We start from the raw sequence: 23,949 nt of genomic DNA, 5'->3' as shown, positions 1-23,949 counted from the left end.
ACTTTGTAGAATGAATGAGACTCAGTGGTTGACCATCAACCTATAAACTAGGAGATCATGGTTTGATTCCTGGTCAGGGCCACATGCCCAGGTTGCAGGCTCAATCCTCAGTAGAAGTGTGCAGGGGGCAGCCAAACAATGATTCTCTCTCATCATTGTTTCTTTCTCTGTCTCCCTTTCCTTTCCCCTCTGAAATCAATTTAAAAAACAGTCTTTGGTGGGTAGTTCATGTCCAAGGCTGGTATCCTCCTCCACAAAGATCAACTTTGATCTTAATGGAGCCTATTGTCTTTTTGCATCTAGATAACATGCCTTTGGAATGTTGGGGTAACTTGTAATTTCCCTTTTTTCCGGACCCCTCAGGGCACAACCAATGCGCTAAGGGCCACAAATTCCCTCACTGATCTCGCTATTTGTGTTAATAGTTATGTGTTAATTGTTAACTGTTAACTATCCTATGCTCACCTAAAGGTAAAAGAAGCATGTGTCTATCATTTTACTTTTTATCTAATCCCAGAAGTAACTCTCCCCTTTGCCTATCATTTTACTTTTTATCCAATCCCAGAAGTAACTCCCTCCCCTTTGCTTTCTCCCACCTCCCTAATCTATCACCAATGGATTTCATGTAACCCACTTTCTCCTTCTTTGATGGTAATTTATGAAAATAGGTGAAAAACCACCATTCTCTGGAGCACTGTATTGTCTCAGTGTGTTGAGATTCTGCTTCCTGGAAATAGTTGACAGTTTGGCTCAAATAAACTCACAAAAATTCTTTGTAGGTTTGAATAATGTATTTCTTACATTAACAATTGTTAGGGATGGGAGGGAGAAATAGAATAGTGGAAACTAGCTATAGTTATAAGAAATATTAATTATGCTCTGTTAATCGTGATTGTTTTGTTCTGATTAAAGAAAGCACATTCTATGCTGGCTGGGAATGGTAAGTCCCCTGGACCTTGGAGCTAACCTGGAAATGCGGCCCATCTTCCTCATCAGAGAGCTGCCTATTATCATGGAAAGATTAATATCCTTATTGCCAGGCGAGACTGGAGGCACCATCCTTTGCAAATCCCCAGCAGGCATTGTCTGTAACCTGTAACCGTTACACCCAATTTTATTCTTTTTTCCTATTCCCCATCCCTGCTTGCCCATTTTTATTTTGCATACCCATTCTTATCCCTTCTGCCTACTTTCCCATGTAATCTTTGTCCTACTCCATATAACAACTGGCGTATGGGGGGAAGGAGTGCAGAGCAGATTTTTGTGGATGACCTGCTGCTCTCCCATTATTGGCATAAACACACATACATGTCTCTGCTTAATTGGCTCAAGTAGTGAAAGGCAGCCCAGAACCATTGGCTGTACGGTTTCAAAATGATACCAATTATCTATAATCTCTTTCAGAAAAATTGAAGAGGAGATACTTTCTAACTAATTCTAATAGGCAGCATTATACTAATACCAAACCCAGATAAGGATATTTCAAATAGGAAAACTGCAGACCATTATCCCCCATGAACATGTCCAAACTCAATGTGGCCAGGTAGGCTCATCACAACCAGGCCTAGCTTACCCTTCTAGCTTCATTTTCTTGTCACTCTCCTAATCCCCATTTTGTTCTAGCCAAAACGAACATTTTTCACTTCACTGATAATGATGGTGATGATGACGGTAACAGTAATAATTTTTTAATTTTTTTAAACATATTTTATTGATTTTTTTACAGAGAGGAAGAGAGAGGGATAGAGAGTTAGAAACATCGATGAGAGAGAAACATTGATTAGCTGCCTCCTGCACACTCCCTACTGGGGATGTGCCTGCAACCAAGGTACATGCCCTTGACCGGAATCGAACCTGGGACCCTTGAGTCCTCAGGCCGACGCTCTATCCACTGAGCCAAACCGGTTAGGGCAACAGTAATAATTACATCAGATAATGCAACAACAACAACAACACTTTTTAGTAGAGTCTTCCTAATGTGTCAACTTGGCTAGGAATTCTGTCCATGCATGTTTCTGGTTAGAGTGGGCTACAAGACATATTTTGTAGAAGATTTGGAGGGCAGAAGAGAAGCATTTTGTTTTTTTCTCTTGGAAAGTTGGAATATGTGCTCTTGTAGCTCACTTCTTCTGCCTCTGTGAACTTTCCTTCTAGAGGGTCAAGGCTCACTCACCCAGGCTCACTCCTGTTGCTATGATCTTGCCTCTTCTATCTTAAGCTCTTCCTCTGTTTCACTGTCCCTAGCTTTAAACTCTCAAAATCATCTGGACTTGTGCTGTGAATCTTTCCTGCATGAAGTCAAGAACTGAGGGCCAATATTACCACTAACAGTTCTACTTCTCCAATTGAACCCTGACTGATACAAGTGCTTACTATGCGCTAGACACTGATACAAACCAACTGCTTATAACTAATTTAATTTACACAATGATTCTATGAGGTAGGAGTTTTGTGTTTGTTTTTTTACCATTCATCATTTTTCTTTTACCTCATTGTATGTTTCCCTTTCAGGCTTTCTCTTGCTTTGTGAGTAATGCTTAAAAAGGCATTCTTATTGTAGTTTATTCAGAATTTAGTTGTATTATAACAGGAGGATAGCCTATCATCCTGCTAGAAGTGATAGTCATATAACTATTTTTCTACTATACCTCACTAAGTGAATTCATTATTCATCTTCACCTTCATTCATTCATTCACTTACTCAAACATTTTTTTGTTCACTAAATATTTACTGAATACCTACTGAGTGTCAAGCCCTGTGCTAGAGCTTTTAATTGGAGGTGAAAGTAAGTTTCTGAGCTTCATAGTATATGTGGATGTCTGTATATCTTTTCACTGTCTAAAATAATATTTTTCTTAAAATATATGTAAATCACACTGAGTGCTACAGAAGTAGGAAGCATCAATTACTGGAGTTAGGGCATCTAAGGTAATTTAAGTGAGATCCTAATAATCTAATAATTTTAGAAAAAAATATGACAGCTCATATCTGGTAGCAACTTGTTGATGATTAAGATGCTTGTAAAGTACCTGGAACTTCTTTGAAGAAAATCAGCTCATAAATACAAAACACCAACTTCATTCTAGTCTGCATTTTGTGCTAATCATGTTAGAATTAGAAAAACAAATCCCAGAGTATGCTATTTCCTAGGCAATTCAGTCATTCAAGAAAATATACTGGTGCACCGAGTGTGTTCCTGAACAACAAGAAAGAATCCCTGCCTTAAGAATCCCACACTCGCCTGGCTGGTGTGTTGGTTGGTTGGTTGGCTGGTTGTTGTCCCTTGCACTGAAAGGTTGCGGTTCGGTTTCCAGTTGGGACATGTGCCTGGGTTGTGGGCTCGATCGCTGGTGGGAGCTTGCAGGAGGCAGCTGATTGATGTTTTGCTCTCACACAGCAATGTTTCTCTCTCTCCCTCCCTCTAAAAATCAGTAAAATTCTTAAAAAAAAAAAAAGATCCCATACTCTAGTGTGAAAGGCAAACAAGGAAAGAAATTATTAGTACACAAGGAGGTAAGTGCGAAATATACTGGTAAGAGTGTGAGTTTATTTCAGTGGGGGGGGGGGCACAAGAAGAAACATTGGTGAGAAGACACTGCTGGTAAACTCAACCAAGATTAGCCCATGAGAAGCTGACATCTTTGCTCCTCTTACCTTTCTTGTTGTTCTTCTTTTATCCTTTCCTCTAGTTGCTTCTTTCCCAAAATACAAGCATCTGTGAGACAGACTTTATGAGCCTGTTTTAATTTCTGCTGTAGATCCAAAATCTTGAATGAAAAAAGTTTACAAATAAAACTTTAAAGAAAAATGTGACCTATTTTCCATTAAGGAAATATGATATAAATAACAAACACAATAGTACTGGTACACAATCTGATCACACAATCAGTGATTTTTCCATATTATAAGTACAGCGTGTGACAAAAGTAGGCTTATAGTTGTTTGTATGGAAAAGAATACAATAATTAATAAATAATAATATAAGAATAAACTTGTGTTCTGCATACTCACAACTATAAACTTACTTTTGCCCAATCCTGAATATATATGTGTGCTCTCTTTTATAGCCATATACCATCCCACTGTAAGAATATACCATAACTTATTTAATTAACCTCCTACTGGTGGACATTTAGGTTAATTCCAATCTCTTGCTATTATAAACAATGTCTCTAGAATAATTTATGAGGTGTGGATTTGCCAGGGCAAAGGTTATTATTTGTTTGTTTGACAGATAAGGCCAAACTATCCCTATATGTATTAGACCAACTTACACTTCTAACAGGATTGTGTAAGAGTGTCTGGTTTCTCACAGTGTGGCTACATTCATGAATAATATCTCAAAACAAAGTCAAAGTCTCTTACAAACCAAGTATCAATTAGCATATTGCCTAGCACCAGTAATAGGCTCTTTAATACCCTGGTCATTCTAAAGTAAGATTAATGAATGTGAAAGAGAGATATATAATTTTATTTTAGAATTTACAAGTTAGATTAAAAGTGTCATTAAGATATTTTTGTTAGGTAAATGTCCTTTTAAACTTGTTTACTTTTTAAAAAATATATTTTTTATTGATTTCTAGAGAGATTGGAAGAGAGAGGGATAGAAAGATAGAAACATCAAGGAGAGGGAAACATCGATGGGCTGCCTTCTGCATATCCTCTACTGGGGATCGAGCTGCAACCCGGGGATGTGTCCTGACTGGGAATCAAACTGGCGACCTCTTGGTTCCTGGGTCAACACTCAATTACTGAGTCACACCGGCCTGGCAAAACTTGTTTATTTATTTTTATAAGCCTTTGTGTCACCTACATTTGTAACTGGTACATAGTAAGTGTTCAATAAATATTTGCTGAATGATTAGATTTCAGCAGAATAGCTGTTCTCCCTCTATTGTATTCCTGACCCAACGATGAGTCCCTTACAATAGTTTGACACCACATTCCCCACAAACATTCAGTGAATGCCAGTGTATGGCAGACCTTTTCTAAGAGATCTTTCTGCATCAGCCCTAAACCCTGGCACTTAGGACCTTGCAGAACCCATACACCGTAGGAGAGGTGAAGAAGCAGAATGATTCAGGGCAATGGCAGAGGCCGGGTCTAGTTCCTTTGAACTGCTCAGGGGAAATACTAACTTAAAGATATTCAGTCTTAATTCCACAGAAGAAAGTATCACCCCACTGGCTTCGCTGTCAAGGACAGATGCCAAACTTTTGAACTCACCACCCAATTTAAGAAAGAACATTTCCAAAACTTCTGAAGTCCATTCTGTGACCCTCGTTAATTATATCCTTCCTGCTCCACCTGAGAAAACCAATATCTTGACTTGTGTGTCAATCATTTCTTTGCTTTTTATTTTAACAATATATCTCTCAGATCAACCAAAGGACTTGTATGCATGCATATAAGCCTAACCAATGGACACAGACAACAGGGGGGTGAGGGCATGAGTGTGGGGAGGGTAGTGGGGGATAAAGACACATATGTAATATCTGAATCAATAAAGAAATTAAAAGTAAAAAAAAACCCCATAATATACCTCTCTATATGACATGGCTTTCATTTTGTACTCTTTTGACCTTTATATCAGTGGAATCATACTGTGATTTTCCTGGCCTGGTTTTTATTCAATATTACATTGAACTCAGCATGTACCTGTAATTAATTCAGTTTCGCTGTTGCATACTGTTGTGTAAATATATAATTTATTTACTCAATCTCATATCAGTGGGCATTTGTGTTGTTTCCAATTTTCTGCTTTTCCAAACACTGTTACATGAAAATGGCTGAATTCCTGCCTTCGGATACTTATGTGCCGTATAATAGCTTCTCTAGTGTTTATGCCTAGTAGTACAAGTGTGGGGTTGTATAGTATATAATCTTGAACTTAACTAGAAACCACCATCCAACTGTTTTCCGAAGTGTTTATTTGGATTTACTCTTCCAACTGTAGTCAGTATGAGCTCCTACTGCACAGAACCCTCACCAATATTTAGTAGTGTCTAAATTTTAAATTTTACCAATCTTTATCAATTACTTTTTCATGGAGCAATAACACATGCAGTAAAGTGTAAATGCAATACACTTTTACTTATAGGACCACCTCTCAGGCCAACATATAGAATACTTGTAGCCCGACAGAAGATTCCTGCATGTCCCCGCCCAGATAAAAGGCCGTACAGAGACAGCCATGAACCTATCACCATAGCTTAGTTTCTCTGTTCTGGAACCTTATATAAATGAAATTACACAGTATGAACTCTTTCGTGCTGGCTTCTTTAGTGAATATTAGGCTTTTGAGTTTAATTCAGATTGCTGTCGTCTACTTCTTGGTATTAGTTTTATATTTATAGAGTTAGATAAAATGACATTTTTTAAAATATAAAATTCAACTCAGACAAACTTACAGATGAAAAATGTGCACCTGTTACATCCTACTGCCACCTGGCGTCAGGCAGTCCAAAATGCAGGGGCAACATTCCAAAATGGCTCATTTCCCAAGTCATTCCAGAAATTACAAAATAAAAATCATGTAAACACCAATCCAAATGAGAAGAGACTGGACTTTTAAAATTTGCATGTGTAAAAGGAAAGTCATTGGGTGAAACACCTTTATAGGTTTATGCAGTTTGAAAAAATACACAAAATTTACTGGAATTATAGGAGCAGATGAAGTTGAAGGGAGGAAAGCATGAGGGAGTAAAGAGAAACCCGAGAATTCTATCAAGTTCGCACCGTGTCTATTTCTTACAGTCCTTAGGGAAACGGATTTCAGTAGTAGTATCCCGCGCATGCTACTTATTCTGTGTGAGGATAATTACCTTTTCCTCTGCATCAGCAACTTTGGATTTCTCCTGAGCCAGCTTTTCTTTCAGGGTGTTCTGTGATTTAATGCTCTCAGCCTGTGTCAGTACTTCCAGCTCCAGCTCCTTGATTTTCTGCTGACAGTGCTTCCACTCTGCTGGGGGTGGAGAGCACAGCCTTGCGCTGTCCGATAACTTCTGCTGGGCCTGCCTGAGTTCAATTTTGAGCTAGAGGTGGGGAATAAATAACAGTGAAGGGAATAAGCATGGGGTGACTGTGATCGTGAGCCAGAATAAGCAGCTTTCAGAGGAATGCTGTCCCCCAAGAGCTGACGAACACCAATGTCATGTGGCTGATTTTCTCTCTGGAGCTGCCACGTGCCAGTAAGGTTTCCCAAAGTCTGTCTCTCCAGATGGCAGCTGGACAAAGGGATTTTCCTAAGAGTGTCGATACATGCATGCTCTAAATATTTTTCCATCCTTTTTTCTATCACTCCAGGCTGGCTTTCATTCCCGCTACTCTGGGAAGCTGCTTTTGCTAAGGGCACTATTGCCAAAGTAGAGCCAATGGACAGTTGACCTCTCAGTGGCATCCACTCCCTCCCTCTCAGAAAGTTCTCCTCCTCTCTTGGAGCCCGTGATACCAAACTCCCATGATTTCCATTTACCTCTCTTCTGTTCCTTATTGGTCTCTTCTGTTGACTGCTCTAATGCCACCCAACTTCTAAATGCTATTGGATCAAACCCCTGGGCCTTGAGAGTGAATCACTCTCTCTTGGTTCATCCTCATGATTTAAAATAAAACTCCACCTTGATGCCAAGTAACTGCCTAAGTGAAATTCCTTGATCTGCCCACATTTCCAAGATGGTTTTTCTCTCAGTCTTCGTAACTATAGTCAATGATGTCACCATCTACCCTGTGTAGGCCAGTAACCTGAGAGTTACCCTTGAGTCTTCCTTTTCCATTATGAGCCAATTCAGCGCAAGCTGTCACTCTGCCTCCACAACGGATCTTGCATCAATCCATTTGAGTCGTTTGTGTCACGACTCTAGATCATCATCTCTAGCCCTGACCATAGCAAGAGCCTCAGCCCGGTCCTGCCGTTTCCATGTTTACTCCCTTCTAATCTGCTCTCTGCACAGCAGCCCAAGGGTTCTTTTCAAAACATCAATTGAACTACTTGACACCCCTCCTTAAATATTTCAGTGGCTTCCCATCACTCCGGGAACAAACCCCAGCAGTTTGCCTGGCCTTGGGTGACCCAGCCCTTGCCAACTTCTTTAAAACCATCCTGTCATTCCCCCCTTCTTCCACTGACCTCCTGTCCTGCTGGTTTCTATTTAGAGTCTCCAACACACCAGACTCCACTCTTCCCTCTGCTAGAAATGTATTCCCTGCCCCCTCTCCTCATGGTCCAGTTGGTTCCTGTCTATTTCTCAGGTCTTGGCTTAAAAGGCACTCTGTAAGAGAAAACCTCCATGATCATTTAATCTGAAGAGGTCTCCTTATTTACTTACCTATTATACCACATTTATTTCTTTCAGCGAACTTATCACCATTTATAATTAAACATGTATTTATCTACTCTTTCACATCCTTCTTCTTCACTCTAAATTCCCATGTGTTTTATTCATTTCTTAGTATCCAACGCCTATCAACGTGCCTAAAGTAGGTGATTAATTAATATTTACTGAACAAATAAATGAATGAATGACATTCTAAGGAATATTAGAACCTGTAAATGGACATAGTAGGTAGGACTCAGAGACAAAAATGCTGAGCTAGAACTTACTTCACTTTATGTAAAACAGAATTTCCTGGGCTCAAAGCTTTTCAACTAATTAATAGGGATGATAACTGTAATTTCCTCCACTTGTAATTTCTGCATATTAACCATTCAGATTTTATCAAATGACTTAAAAGTTAATAATGTTTAACCTCTCTAAGTATGTTTCTTCATCTGTAATATGGAGATAACTACTTAACTCATAGGACAGTTGGAAAGTTACACTTAATAAAATAAAGCAAGGAAAGCATCAAGAATAGAAATAGCCACATATGTAATACCTAATACAAGTTAGCTGTTGTTCTTCAAGAATCACTTACAAGGAGACGTATGTTAATACTTTAAACAATAAAGAATTTAAATAATTAAAAGAAAGAATCACTTATAGAATATCTACTGTATTTGAAGTACAGAACTGAGGCAGATACTACTATAACTACTGTATGTTGGTTAGGCTTTCATATCAATGAAGTAGCTGAGATTTGTACTTTACTCCATTTTAAATGAAAAAACTAAGTCTCAAGTATAGTTGGCAAATGATAGAAACATGGTCTGAATACAGATTTCTGATTCTAGCCCAGTATTTAATACTAAACTGCCTCACAATTGTGAAATGCCTGGATTTTTAATAAAATATTTTTATTGATTTCAGAGAGGAAGGGAGAGGGAGCGAGAGAGAAACCTCAATGATGAGAGAGAATCATCAATTGGCTGCCTCCTGTACTCCTTACACTGGAGATCAAGTCCACAACCTGGGCATGTGCCCCAACCGGGAATCAAACTGTGACCTCCTGGTTCCTAGGTCAACGCTCAACCACTGAGTCCCATCAGCCAGGTGAAATGCCTGTATTTTTTATTTACCAACAAAGCTAGTTCTTGAAAAGTCTAATAAAATGGATAAACTAGTGAAACTGATTAAGAGAAAAGCAACAAAGGGTAACTAGTATCATGAAATTAAAAAGGACCATTGCTATATTTAAAATTTTTATGAATAAGTTTCTATAAAAAATTTTCAATTTAAATGAAAAAGACAATATTTTAGAAAAATAAGATGTGCCAAAGTTAATACAAGAAGCATTCAGGGGCTGCTGGCACACGGGCAATGTGCTATTTCTTTTCCTGGGTGGTGGTTACATAGATAATCACTTTTACAACAATTTATTAAACTATATATTTATGTGCTATATTTCACAATAAAATGGTTTAAAAGCAATTAACAAGTATAGTAGATCCTCGGGTTACATCAGAGATCCGTTTCTAGGGCGACATAATGCGATTTTCGCCATAAGTCGGAAGCCCCCTACATAAGCACCTACGTCACTCACATGGAGCACGTACACAGCAGTAATGAAGTGAAACAGGAAAAAAAAAATTAAAGAAAGATAACAATTCCTGACCTTTACTCGTGGTAAATAAATAATAAAAAACATAAAGCACATATGCACATATGTCAAAATGACGTAACTTTTTAAAATATAAATACAGTAAATGGGAGATGGCGATGTAACCACGAAACGACGTAACCACGTACGTCGAGTCTGACGTAACCCGAGGACTGCCTGTATTATGCTTTTTAAATCAGTCTCATACATATGCTTATCTTAGCCAGACCCAGAGTTTGAACATCTCCGAGTGGATTTTAAAAAGTGAGCTCTACATTTGCAAAGCTGAGGTTTCAAAATGACCTCAAAATGAAGAGAGGAATGATAACTCGATAGAGGAAAGAGAGAACTAAATGTGAATTTACATCTGATTCCATAATTTGTTAGCTTTTCAATCTTGAACAGTTTTCCCATCCATAAAATGCTGGCTTTCTAGGGTTGTGGGAAGTTTATAAGGGACAAAGTGAACGAACTATCAATAAAAGGTAACTGGCGATTGTGTACTTTGCATAGGTACCTGGCCTAGGGCACCAGGACAAAGACTGATATCTCATTACTGGAAAGGCCAATATTTTACCCCACCATGAAGGAAATTTGAAACAGGACAAAAAATATCTTCTCCTTTTACCAAAGTATCATTTACCTACACCTGAAAAACTTGTTCATTAATTCAAAAAATATTTATAGGATGCCAAACATATATAAAGCATCATGATCTGTGTTTTTCTGATCATTGCACCTTGAAAAAGATGTAGTAGTGCTTGAATATGTTTAAAGTTGGACAATTAAAATAGTATAAGAAATGTGGTGAAGGGAAAGTTAAAAGGCTGTCTTACAAGGAAATGTGATGAATTTAATTTAAAACTATAAAGGCTTGAGGGAATATGACCAATATTCAAAAGATCATGAGGTTTATTCAAATAACCCTGAAATACTAGAACTCCTAGAAGAGCTTCCCTTGAAGTTTAGAATAAATGACTATTCGTTTTCCTCTACATCGGCCCTACTAGACTGTGAGCTCCTAAAAAGTATGGATCTTTCTTAATCTATCTTTATGTCACTTTTAAAAAAATTGATTTCAGAGAGGAAGGGAGAGGGAGAGAGAGAGAGAAACATCAATAATGAGAGAGAATCATTGACCAGTTGCATCCTGCACACTCCACACTGGTGATCAAGCCCACAACCTGGGCATATGCCCTGACAGGGAATCTAACCATGATCTCCTGGTTCATAGGTTGACACTCAACCACTGAGCCACGCCAGCCGGGCTTTTATCCTACAACACCAGGGGTGGGCAAATTTTTCCTATAAAGGGCTGCCCGATAGTAAATACTGTAATCTTATCAGAACTACAAAAATCTGCTATTGTAGTACAGAAGAATCCATTGATAACATGTAAACAAACAGATATGTTTGTTTTGTAAATAAATTTATCTACAAAAACAGAAGGCAGATAGGATTTGACCCAACGGCCAAAGTTTGCTGACCCCTGCACCAGGGGATAAGGACTGTGTCTGTTTGCCTATCATTAAACCCTCATATCAACAAGATCCTACCCAGTGCATGACTGATGCTCAACAGATATTTATTGAAAACAAAAATCTTAGCTAGGGGCTCACAGAAACTAGATACTTATATATTTACAGAATTGAAGCACAATAAAAAGGAAGTATGACTATTTTACATGGTCGTTCAAATTGAGCATTTATGCGGTTTATACAATTTAGATGAATATGTGGATGGCAGTTTAATATTTTCAAACAAGCATGTTTGGGGGATGGTCTCTAACTTTAGATGCTCTTGTGTCAGGAAGAACAGCTCTGCCCTCCTATGAATTATACCTTGATGCAGCTGACATTTGAGTCAACCAATATCTTGTTTATTAGAGATAAATAAGCCTAGACATAGAACTAGGGCAGGACAACCAGGGTTTGGGCTCAGGTCATTGAAATTTAATAACTGCTACAATTTTAGGGGATAATTTCAAAAGATTGTGTTACTTTAAAACTTTTCATATTTACAGGTTGACAACATACATACACCTTCAGCAGCAGAGAAACAACTGAGCTGTGTACCTACTTGGTAGGGAAAAGTTAAAAACGTTAACCTGTCCACCACCTATGGACACTATCATGAATTATAAAGTTGAGAAATTCTGATTCATTTTTTCCCAGGGCCAATTGAATAATTGAGACCCATCACTAAAGGATGTGCCCACTAGAGTTACCTTAATGCTTTCTTCCTGAAGTAAGCTATTATGTTGCTTTAGGTCCAAGTTCCTTCCCCGCTCATATCGGAGCTCTTTTTCAGCTGAGCTGCAGAGAATCTGGAGCCGGTGCAAATTCTGGCGAAGTTGTTGTACTTCTTCTTGCTGCTGCTGGTATTTCAGTTTTTCTTTAGATGATAGATTCTAAAACAAACATTTGAAAAGAGAAACATGGACAATTTGAAAGAATATTGGTGAAACATGGGTTCCAGCTGTTATAACCAGAATTGTCAGAATGTGGTTGTTCACATGTTAGTTGGTACATGTTTATATACTTTAACTTCCATTATATTAGAGTAAAATATCAAAGAAATTATGTGAACAAAAGCAGTTAAACATAGATACACAAGTCCAGGGAGCGCAAAGAGTCCCAAACTAGATGAACTCAAAGAGACCCACACCAAGACACATCCTAACTAAAATGCCAAAGGTTAAAGACCAAGAGATAATCTTAAAGGCAGCAAGAGAAAAAGTTATCTAAAAAGGAGCTCCCATAAGACTGTCAGCTCATTCCTCAAAAGAAATATTTCAGGGCAGAAGTGATTGGCACCAAATATTCAAAGTGATGAAAAGCAAGGACCTACAAACAATGCTACCGTACACAGCAAGGCTATCATTTAAAATTGAAGGAGAAATAAAGAGCCTCACAGACAAGAAAAATTTAAAGGAATTCATTATCACCAAATCAGTATTATAAGAAATATTAAAGGGTCTTCTCTAAGAAGAAGAAATTTTAAAAAAGAAGTACATAGTTAGAAAGAATAAAATGACAATAAATACGTACCTATTAATAATCACTTCAAATGTAAATGGATTAAATGCTTTGATCAAAAGACATATGATATCTGAATGGATAGAGAAAACAAGATCCATATATAGATGCTGTCTACAAAAGATCCACCTCAGAATGAAAGATATACACAGACTAAAAGGATGAAAAGATATTTCATGCAAATGGAAATGAAAATACTTTTATCAGACAAAATTGACTTTAAAACAAAGGCTCTAATAAGAGACAAAGGACATTACATAATGATAAGGGGAGCAATCCAACAAGAAGATATAACCTTTGTAAATATTTATGAACTCAACATAGGAACACCTAAACATATAAAGCAAATCTTGATGGACTTAAACAGACAGATTAACAGTAATAATACCATTATAGTAGGGGATTTGAATACCCATTGACATCAATGGATAGATCTTCCATAAAGAAAATGGCAGCCTTAAATAACACTCTAGATCAGATGGATTTAATTGATATTTTCAGAGCATTTCACCCCAAAGCAGCAGAATATACATTCTTTTCAAGTGCACATGGAACATTTTCTAGGATAGACCACATGTTATGACACAAATCAAGTCTCAATAAATTTAAAAAGACTGAAATCATATCAAGGATCTTCTCTGACCAAATGACATGAAACTGTAAATCAATTACAAGAAAAAAAATTAAAAACACAGTCATGGAGGCTAAGTAATATGTTACTAAACAATGAATGGATTAACAAGGAGATCAAGGAGATAAAGGACGAAATCAGATACAAATGAAAACGGGAACACAACCCCAAATCTATGGGACACAGTGAAAGCAGAGGGAAATTCATAGCATTACAGGCCTACCTTAAGAAACAAGGAAAATCTCAAATAAATAACCTAATCTCACACCTAAAGGAATTAGACAAAGAACAACAAACAAAGCCCAAAGTGAAAAGAAGAAAGGAAAAAATAAAGATCAGAGTGTAGCCTGGCTGACATGGCTCAGTGGTTGAGCATCGAACTATAAACTTAGAGGTCACGGTTCGATTCCCAGCAAGGTCACATGCGTAGGTTGAGGCTCGATCCCCAGTGTGGGGCCTAAAGGAGGCAGCCAATCAATGATTCTCTGTCATCATTGATATTTTCATCTCTTTCTCCCTCTCCCTTCCTGTTTGAAATAAAAGAAATATATTTTTTTAAAAGATCGGAGTGTAAATAAACAAAACAGCATCTAAAAAACAAAAATAAATGAAATCAAGATATGGTTCTTTGAAAAGATAAACAAGATTGATAAATCTTTAACTAGATTCATTACGAAAAATAACCAGAGAGAACCTAGAGAGTACTATGCTAAGTGAAATAAGTCAGTCAGAGAAAGACAAATATGATTTCACTTACATGTGGAATCTAAAGAACAATACAAACCAACAAAACAGAAAACAGCTCATAGAACAGAGAACAGACTGATGGTTGCCAGCAGGGAGAAGGGCAGGGTGAAAAAGGTGAAGGGATTGCGAAGTACAGATCAGTAGTTAGACAAGTCATGGGAATGTAAAGTACAGCATAGGAAATATAGTCAATAATATTGTAATAACCATGTATGGTGACAGATGGGCACTAGAAATATCAGGGGGAACACTTTGTACAGTAGATGACTGTCTAATCACTATGCTGTACACCTGGACTTAATACAAAATAATATTGAATATAAACTATAATAAAAAAATGTTTAGCCCTAACCAGGCTCAGTGGATAGAGCGTCTGCCTGCAGACTGAAGGGTCCCAGGTTTGATTCCGGTCAAGGGCATGTACCTTGGTTGCAGGCACATCCCCAGTACGGGGTGTGCAGGAGGCAGCTAATCGATGTTTCTCTCTCATCAATGTTTCTAACTCTCTATCCCTCACCCTTCCTCTCTGTAAAAATCAATAAAATATATTTTAAAAAAATGTTTAAAGGTCAAGTTCTAGGATAGACAGACCCAGATTTCACCACAAATTATCACTCTGGGCAAACTAACCTCTGTAAAGCCTCAGTTTCCTCACCTATAAAGTAGAAACAATAATATTCCTGCCTCATAGTACTGCTGAATATATACAGGGTATTTAGTAGAGTGCTTAGACCATTGTAAATATTCAATAATGTTATTAAAAACCCATGAGGCTAGGTTTTAAGCTAGGTTTTGTTTTCTTTATCCATTCAGATATCATATGTCTTAATTTTATTTTTAATAAAATTGAGATATTCATGGTGGTTTGAATGTTTCAAGAATATAGGGAAAGTAATATCTAGAATTTAGCTATTACAACATCAGTGTTGAACAGCAGAAATTAAGCCCCCAAAGGCCATCAGCAGCCACAAATACTTATGAACAACAGAGCTCACATATTCAAGAGGCTCTCACAGTTCTTTCTTCTATATATTTACCATGTAAAAGCATTCTTTAAAGTTTGGTGTCTACCCTCAGCCTACAGTTGCTTAAATATGCACGTGATTAAGATGACACAACACATATGGATAGGCGCTAGATAGTAGACACTCTAATCTGACAACAGATTATAGAGACTGAAGGGTCCCAGGTTCAATTCCGATCAAGGATATGTACCGCGTACCTTGACTGCAGGCTCAATCCCTGGCCCTGGTTTGGGCACATGCAGGAGGCAACCAAAGGATGTGTCTCTCTCACATTGATATTTTCCTCTCTCTGTCTCTCCCTCTCCCTTCCACTCTAAATGAATGAATGAATAAATGAATGAGTGGGAAAATATCCTCAGGTAAGGATTAACAAAAAAACATAAAACAAAAACAAAAAACCCTTTGTACACACACAAGAACTTTCAAAAAAGAACAACCTATACTCATCAGTAGGTCAAAGAACTCTATACACAGAAAAAGATTCTGAAATTACTACTGCACAGTTCACTGCAGAAAAAAAAAATCAGTCTAAAATGTATTTCCTTCCTTGCCTGCTTAAAGAAGTAAATGAAAATTTGTGTGTGTGTGTGTGTGTGTTTATGTGTGTCACAGTGCTTTGGGAAATGTAAAGTTCAAAATAAAAATATGTTATTTCTTTCCCATGAGACCCACATCTATTTTGTTTATTGGATCTCAAAATTGTTGTCAGAAAGGTGTATGCAGGGAAATCTTAACTTGTACAAGAATTAACCTGTAGCCCTAGCCGGTTTGGCTCAGTGATAGAGCATCTGTCTGCAAACTAAAGGATCCGGGTTCGATTCTGGCCAAGGGCATGTACCTTGGTTGTAGGCTCCTTCCCGACCAGCCCAGACCCTGCTAGGGGCACGTGCAGGAGGCAACCAATCGATGTGTTTCTCTCACACATTTCTCTCTGTCTCTCCTTCTCTCTTCTTCTATCTCTAAAAATCAATGGAAAAATATCCTTGGGTGAGAAAATAAATAAATACATAAATAAATAAATAAATGAAAGAATTAACCTGTAAAATTGAGGTGTAAGAACTGAAGTGTGGCCAACAGTCATTTCCTTCATTTTTCCTGGAGGCAGATCTCTGGTAAATAGCAAAAGCCATATTTAAAACAATTCTATAATCATGGTCTTTTTTTCTCCAAAACAAAGTATTTTGTACATCTAAATTAGCTGCCAGGAATAGAAAATGTGGCACAAATCCTGCCATTCCCTACCTTACCTGCCAGGACAGATAGCGATAATTAGTTTGTTTTTTTCCCCCCCTGTTGAGCCTCACTGGAGCCTATGAACCCTTTATAGTAAGGTGCATCAAATGAGGGGCTTAGTTCAGATTTTCGCTGCTATCTTATTACCCCTCAGGCTGTGGTTATGATATAGTTCAACAAATATACATATAAAATATTTTTTAATCCACAGCTGATCAGAGGAAATGGCACCTGCCTTGGCATTACCCCATATCTCTGAGACTGAGGGGGGCTCTAATGTAGATGGCTCACCTCTTCCTTAAGCCTCACAGCTTCCTCAGGCTTCCAGGTCAATTGTTGTTCTTCCCTTTTCATATCTTGGTTCTGTTGTAAGTCCTCCTCTTCCTGCCTCTTTCTTGGAAAAGTGCCCTCTACTGACTCCTCTGGAGTTTCTTTCAGCTTACTTTCTCCTAGTCCAGAACTTGGTTAAATATAACAATAAAAAAACTATCAAAATGCTCATTCTGCTGGCAGAATATGGAGGGGAAAAAAATCTACCAGTCAAGAAAGTATTGCAAGAAAGATTTTCAACTTGAATTCTATAGATCAGTTATCTTATAATTAAACCTTAAAAACACACGAGTCTTATTTTCTAACTCACATTCAGGAAGATGACACAGCATAGACTTTTGTCTACACCCAAACAACCAGTTTAAGTGAGTTTTTCACTTTTTCAACTTTTAGTATGGCACTGGGCAGAACGTAGCTTGTGAAAAAATTTTATAAACCCTCAATAAGCTATTCAATATCAATTTAAAATTACAGTAATACATATAGAAAACTTTTCTGTGAAATTAAACTTATCATACATACTTAACTTTAATTACACAAACATGTCTATATAAGTAAAAACAGGCAAATTAACTAATCTATCAATTTTTTAACATACACATTTGGAAAAAGTACTTGATTACATAATGGACTTTCGGCTTTAACAGACACCTGCTCGCCTGAATCAGTTCATTATATGGAGGTTTTACTGTACACTATTCTAGTGCTCAAAACTGTATTTTTCTCCCCTCCCCCCCAAAGCAAACCCAAATGCTGTGATTAGCTTCTTGGCTCTTTGCTCTTGTGACCACTCTCACACCCGTTCATCACCATCCCTCCAATATGTTCTTCACCCTTCTGCAACTAGGTAGGTTTCATGATGGTGAAACTTGACTCAGAGCTCACTCTAAATTTAAAAATCAGTTTTTAAGAGAACATGAAATTCAGGGGCCCCAAACTGGCAAAACAATCTCCTCTCTTAGAACATTTATTAAGATACTAGAGGCCCAGTGCACAAAAATTTGTGCACTCGGGGGGGGGACCCCCCCAACCCAGCCTGTGCCCTCTCGCAGTCTGGGACCCCTCAGGGAATGACCACCTGCTGGCTTAGGCCCGCTCCCAGGGGGATTGGGCCTAAGATGGCAATCAGACATCCCTCTGGCAGCCCGGCAGCCCTCGGGGGATGTCCACTTGCCAGCGGGGAGCAGGCCTAAACTGCAGTCGGACATCCTTAGCGCTGCTGAGGAGGCAGGAGAGGCTCCGACCACCACCGCTGCACTGGCAGCCATCAGCCTGGCTTGTGGCTGAGCAGAGCTCCTCCCCTGTGAGAGTGCCCTGACCACCAGAGGGCAGCTTCTGCATTGAGCGTCTGCCCCCTGGTGGTCAGTGAGTGTCATAGTGACCAGTCATTCCCAGTCCTTCTGCTGTTAGGGTCATTTTCTATATTACCCGTTTACTATATAGGATAGAGGCCTGGTGCACGGGTGGGGGCCGGCTGGTGTGCCCTGAAGGGTGTCCTGGATCAGGGTGGGGGTCCCGCTTGGGTGCCTGGCCAACCTGGATGAGGGGATGATGGCTGTTTGCAGCTGGTCACACCCCCTTCAGGGTAGGGGTCCCCACTGGGGTGTCTGGCCAGTCTGAGTGAGGGGCTGAAGGCTGTTTTCAGGCTGGTGGGTGACTGAAGCTCCCAGCCTCTCCTTTTTTCTTTTTTTTTTATTCTGGGATTAATTTACCTTCTATAGCTGTCACTGGAGCTGAGAGCAGGCTCCAGCTCTGAGGCCATTGCTGGCTGAAAGCAGGTACCTGGGTTTATTTAGATTCTATAATTGAAACTCTGTTGCCATCACTGGCCGCTTTAAGCTCTGAGGCTGCGCTGGCTGAAAGCAGGTTTCTGGGGTTTGTTTAGGTTCTATAATTGCAACATTGTTCAATTATGCATAGCTCAGAGCTGAGCTATGGCAGGCGGGGAACGTTGACTTTCTCCACCTGGAGTACATAATTGCAACATTGTTTCATCCGGAGCTCAGAGCTGAACTGCGGCAGGCGGGGAACGTTGACTTCCTCCATCCCTGGAGTAAGCAAGCCTCATGTTCATGTTCGCTTCAGCTGCCTGGCTGCCGGCAGCCACCTTGGCTGGCAGTTAATTTGCATATCTTGCTGATTAGCCAATGGGAAAGGTAGCGAAGTTATGGTTAATTACCATGTTTCTCTATTATTAGATAGGATAAATGTGGCTACACCTACACAATATTTTCCCAGTTCATTGATGCTATTCCTTTAGTATGGCATATAAGTAAAAACTGACAACTATTGTTTCCTTTCGATGATCTGGTTTAAGGCTCTTGCCCATGCAAAATTTTATTGCATCTATTAGTTTGTATGCAAAAATAGAGTAGTGCATTTATCCGACCCTCAAAAGTTTCTGTGAAAGATACTTCTGGTGAAAAAGTAGAAATACTAGAGTTAGAAGACAAGGTTAACAAAAAGCAAAAAAACAAAAGAAAGACCAGAAAGGAAAAGGTTTTCAAAATAAAACAATGGTCAGATATAATGTTAAATAAAACAGAAGAAACACAAATCTCTCTGCAGTGTCTTAATTATATAAAAAATACATATATATTTGTATACAGAAAAAGAAGACAAGAAAGAAAATTTAAGATGTTAATATCTCTCCATGGTGGGAATTATGGATTATTATAATCTCCTTATAATTTTTCATGCTTTAAAATTTTTCTATGAAAAGCATATATTTACCCTGGCTGGTTTGGCTTGGTGGATAGAGCGTCGGCCTGCAGACTGAAGGGTCCTGGGTTTGATTCAGGGTCCTGGGTTCAATTCTGATCAAGGGCACATGCCCGGGTTGTGGGCTTGACCTCCAATAGGGGGCGAGCAGGAGGCAGCCGATCAATGATTCTCTCTCATCATTGATATTTCTATCTTGCTCTCCCTCTCCCTTCCTCTCTGAAATTAATGAAATTATTTTTTTTAAAAGAAAAGCATATATTATTATTTTTAAAAGAAAAAGTTTTAAAATGTAACAATATACCAGAAGATAAACTTTGGGGAATGCTTGCTTGTAACTAATTTTTCCACTCACATTATTTGGAATTCAATGATAAAGTCAAATAAAACATACCCCCCAAATTATTAATGTAATATGGGATTTTCTCAATTTACCAGAGTTCCTCTCTCTCTTCCTTTGGGCTTTGAATCTCTACTTCCAAAACTGGTAAATTAGACATGAGATCTTTATAAATATTTTCACTTGTAAAAAAATTAGCAGCTGCAATATTTGTGTCTACAGTAAAATGATTTAATTGTTCAAATTCTTCTGCAAGCTTCAAGACCTGTGAATTAAAAAGACAAATATTCTATTTTGCATATTCTTATGTATAACTGTGAAAAAATATATTGATTCCATTAAATGATTGAGTAGGTATTGCCTTAAGTAATATAAATGGACATCCTAGTTTAAGTGTTCTTTCAGTTTAATACTTTGCAGTTATTACTGTATAATCAAATCCATTTTTACCACAGACATAAGGATGTGTTTGATTCTAAGAACACAATGAATGCAATTCTAAAGATCAATTTAAGTTACTTTATGAGATTCTTTTGTTTGGTTTCCTAGGCTTTTCCCTTCTCTGAAGATATAAACTATAATCTTGAATTGATCCTTAGGGGATGGGAAGATATGGATAGGTGAGAGACTATAACACATTTAAAGCATTTTAAGGATGAGCAATATGATCAAAGGCATTGGTGTGGTACTTGAGCAGAAGGAAGGAGAATGGTCTTAATGGAGTAGAGACTACAAAATAAGGAGCTGAGGAAATAAGGTAAGATTGAGAGGTGTAGTCACTTTACGAATGGACTTGAAAGAGAAGAATTCTTAATAGGTCTGCATTACTTTTGTAAGCTGAAAAAAATAAAAGAGTTTCAAAAGGCTACTTAATCCTTTTTTTATGGGGTCAATGTAAAAATTTAACCATTACAGCCCTGACCGGTTTGGTTCACTGGATAGTGTCAGCCTGAAGATGGAAGGGTTCTGGGTTCGATTCTGGTTAAGGGCACATCAGGAGACAACCAATCAGTCTGTTTCTCTCACACTGATACTTCTCTCTGTCTTTCCCTCTCTCTTCCACTCTCTCTAAAAATCAATGGAGAAATATCCTCAGGTGAAGGTTTAAAAAAAAAGTAAATGATCTGTACTCTTCAAAAATTTCAATGTCATGAATAACAAAGACTGAGGAACTGTTACAGATTAAAGGAGATAGAGATGTTATGTATGCTCCTGGATTGTATCCTGGACTAGAAAAATTGTTCTTCTTTTGCAATAGAGTAGAACAATTGGTGAAATTTGAATATGAGCTGGAGATTATACAATCCTATATAATAAAGAAGTGATATGCAAATTAACCCTCATGCCCTCACAAGATGGCTGCCTACAACCAGGCCAGCAGGGGGGCTAGTGAGGGATGACCAAACGACTGAACAGCAGGCTGTGTGGAGCGACCAGGCTGGCGGGTCAGTTGAGGGCAACCAGGCCAGTGGGGGATGGGGGGCAGTTAGGGGTGATTAGGCTGGCACGCAGAGGCAGTGAGGGGGCAATCAGGCCGGCAGCGGGGGGGCGGGGGGCGGGACAGTTGGGGCAACCAGGCAGGCAGGCAGGTGAACGATTAGGAGCCAGTGGTCCAGGGTTGTGAGCGGGATATCCAACTGCCGGTTTAGGCCCACTTCCGGGGATTGGGCCTAAACTGGCAGTCAGACATCCCCTGAGGGGTCCTGAATTGGAGAGGGTGCAGGCTAGGCTGAGGCCACCCTGCCCCCTGTGCACAAATTTTGTGCCCCGAGCCTCTAGTATACTATATGAAGGTTGATTTCTTGATTTTGAGGTCTACTATGACAAAGAGATAATTTTCTTAGCAAACATACATGGAAATATTTAGTGGTAAAGGAGTATTAACTATGACTCCAACTTATTCTTGAAGTGTTCAGAAAATAAAGTGTGTGTATGTGTGCAGAAAGAGAGAGAATGATAAAGCAACGTGGTACCATATTAACATTTCGCGAAATGGACATATATGGCAATTCTTTGTACTATTTTTGCAACTTTTCTGTAAGTCTGTAATTATTTTCAAAACAGTTTTTTGAATTTTTTTTAATGAGAGAGATTTTATAATAATAAAAGAAACTCTAATTTCCAAGCCATCTCTTTCTGAAATTAACTTCCTTTTATCTTATGCTCATAAAAGATATGTCATACATTGAACATTTAAATACTTCATAATTCAGTCTCACCTTTGTTTCTAAATCAGAATTTTCTCTTTGGAGCAGGTTATATGCTATTAACAAATGGTCTTCTGTTGTCCCTGGAAAACTGTGAATTTCATTATAAAGATATGTAAGCTCTGACTTTGATTTTTGCAAATCCTGATGAAGAAAGGAAGATATTTAGTAGAATAAAATAAGACTTTGCCCATAAGAAGTTTAATATATCTAAAAAGGAATCTCTGAAATGATCCTGCCAAATCTGTCTTAAATACAGGGGATGGGCAAAAGTAGGTTTACAGTTGTGAGTATGTAAAACAGTGTTGCCGTAATAATCATAACCTGCATGTCTTTTTCCATTTGAAAAACTCTAAATCTACTTTTGCTCACCCCTGTATTTCAACCTATCCTCTGGCAGCAGGCTCCTTTCTTAGTAGTTAAAATAAAGGTTATTTAAATTAGTTAATTAAACTGAGGTGTTTTTTTTTTTTTTGAGCATTTGTAATTTCCATCATTCACAGGTTGAAAGCCTGGATTTTGAGACTCATTTCTACTTTATGCAAGGCTTATATAGAGGTAAATTCTGCAGCAATTCCTGCATTAGTTATAGTACCTGTTTCTAAATGTATCTTTTTTAAAGTTTGTCTCTTACAGAACACTGCAGCTGCACGATGTACCTTTAATCTTGTGACTACCCATGAAGTAGGGTTATTGAAACTGAGGCTCAGAGAACTTAAGTGACCTGTTTAAATTCACCTAGTCTGCAAGTGGTAAAACTGAGATTCAAATTGCGTTATTAACTACAAAGTATGCTGCTGTACTTAATAATGTATATGCAGTGACTTAATCAACTAAGGTTTCCTCTAATTCTCTGATATTTTTTCCATGAGAGAAAATACTTTAGTTAGATGTAGATTCTTAATAATTTCTACTTTGATGACATGAATATGCAGTATTTGTCTGGTGGATGACTGGGGCCTGAGAGTCAGTCAGTGGTGCTCTATGAAGGGAATAGGTGATATACTAGTAAATTCACTTTAGGAGAGGAGCTACGTGATATTCCCAAAGCCTTGAAATCAGAGAGGGAGGAGAATCTTGATGGGGAAGGCACTGGGCAAAAAGGAGAGAAGGTAAGGAGTGGCCACCAAAACAAAAACACAGGCAGCGGGCAAGTGATCTCCATTTCCTATCTCAAGTCATGGAAAACTCCCATAGGTCAGGAGGATGGGATTTGAACCAATGCATTCGCTTCCACCCACCCGGCAAACAGATTGTCACCATCCTCTAAAGTGGTAACCCAAACTCCCATGAACCCACTTTCAGGTCTCTTTTCCAAAAATAGGCTGGTTATGTCTCCTGACCTTTCCAAGATGGCAGGACAAGTGGTTAAAGGGAGACCCAAGTCCCTGAGGCTATGACCACCATAATAAATACCTGCTTCTTAATGGGCTGTTCTTGGCTAGTGTTAGAACTCAGCTTGGGGAAAGTCACCCAATTATTAATAATATAAATACACTAGAGGCCCAGTGCATGGATTCGTGCATGGGTGGGGCCCGGCCAGCCTGGCCCCAATTAGGGCAGATCAGGGCTGGGCCTGTCAGGAAGAGGATATGGTGGGAGGTTGGCTAGCCAGCCCACCTGGATCAGGCCCCATCAGAGCCCCCAGTCAGGGCTGGGCTGGCTGAGAGAAGGGGCCATGGGCGATTGGAAGGGGGTGCG

The 23,949-nt window shown here is 38.7% G+C and overlaps 1 protein-coding gene across 1 annotated transcript in view; it reads right to left on the bottom strand.

The window, feature by feature from the left end:
* The window catches only part of CCDC30 (coiled-coil domain containing 30), a 72,122-nt gene that overhangs the window by 22,438 nt on the left and 25,735 nt on the right, over positions 1-23,949 (bottom strand). The window contains 6 exon segments of the mRNA XM_015563175.1: positions 3,656-3,768; positions 6,826-7,035; positions 12,204-12,386; positions 16,882-17,110; positions 20,137-20,306; positions 22,261-22,392. Of these exon segments, the coding sequence (XP_015418661.1) occupies positions 3,656-3,768; positions 6,826-7,035; positions 12,204-12,386; positions 16,882-17,110; positions 20,137-20,306; positions 22,261-22,392 (1,037 nt within the window).

This window comes from Myotis davidii, unplaced genomic scaffold (assembly GCF_000327345.1).
Source record: "Myotis davidii unplaced genomic scaffold, ASM32734v1 scaffold458, whole genome shotgun sequence".
NCBI classification, from domain to species: Eukaryota; Metazoa; Chordata; class Mammalia; order Chiroptera; family Vespertilionidae; genus Myotis; species Myotis davidii.
Note: the sequence above shows the minus strand (reverse complement) of the source record. Positions and strands in the feature narration are given on the sequence as shown.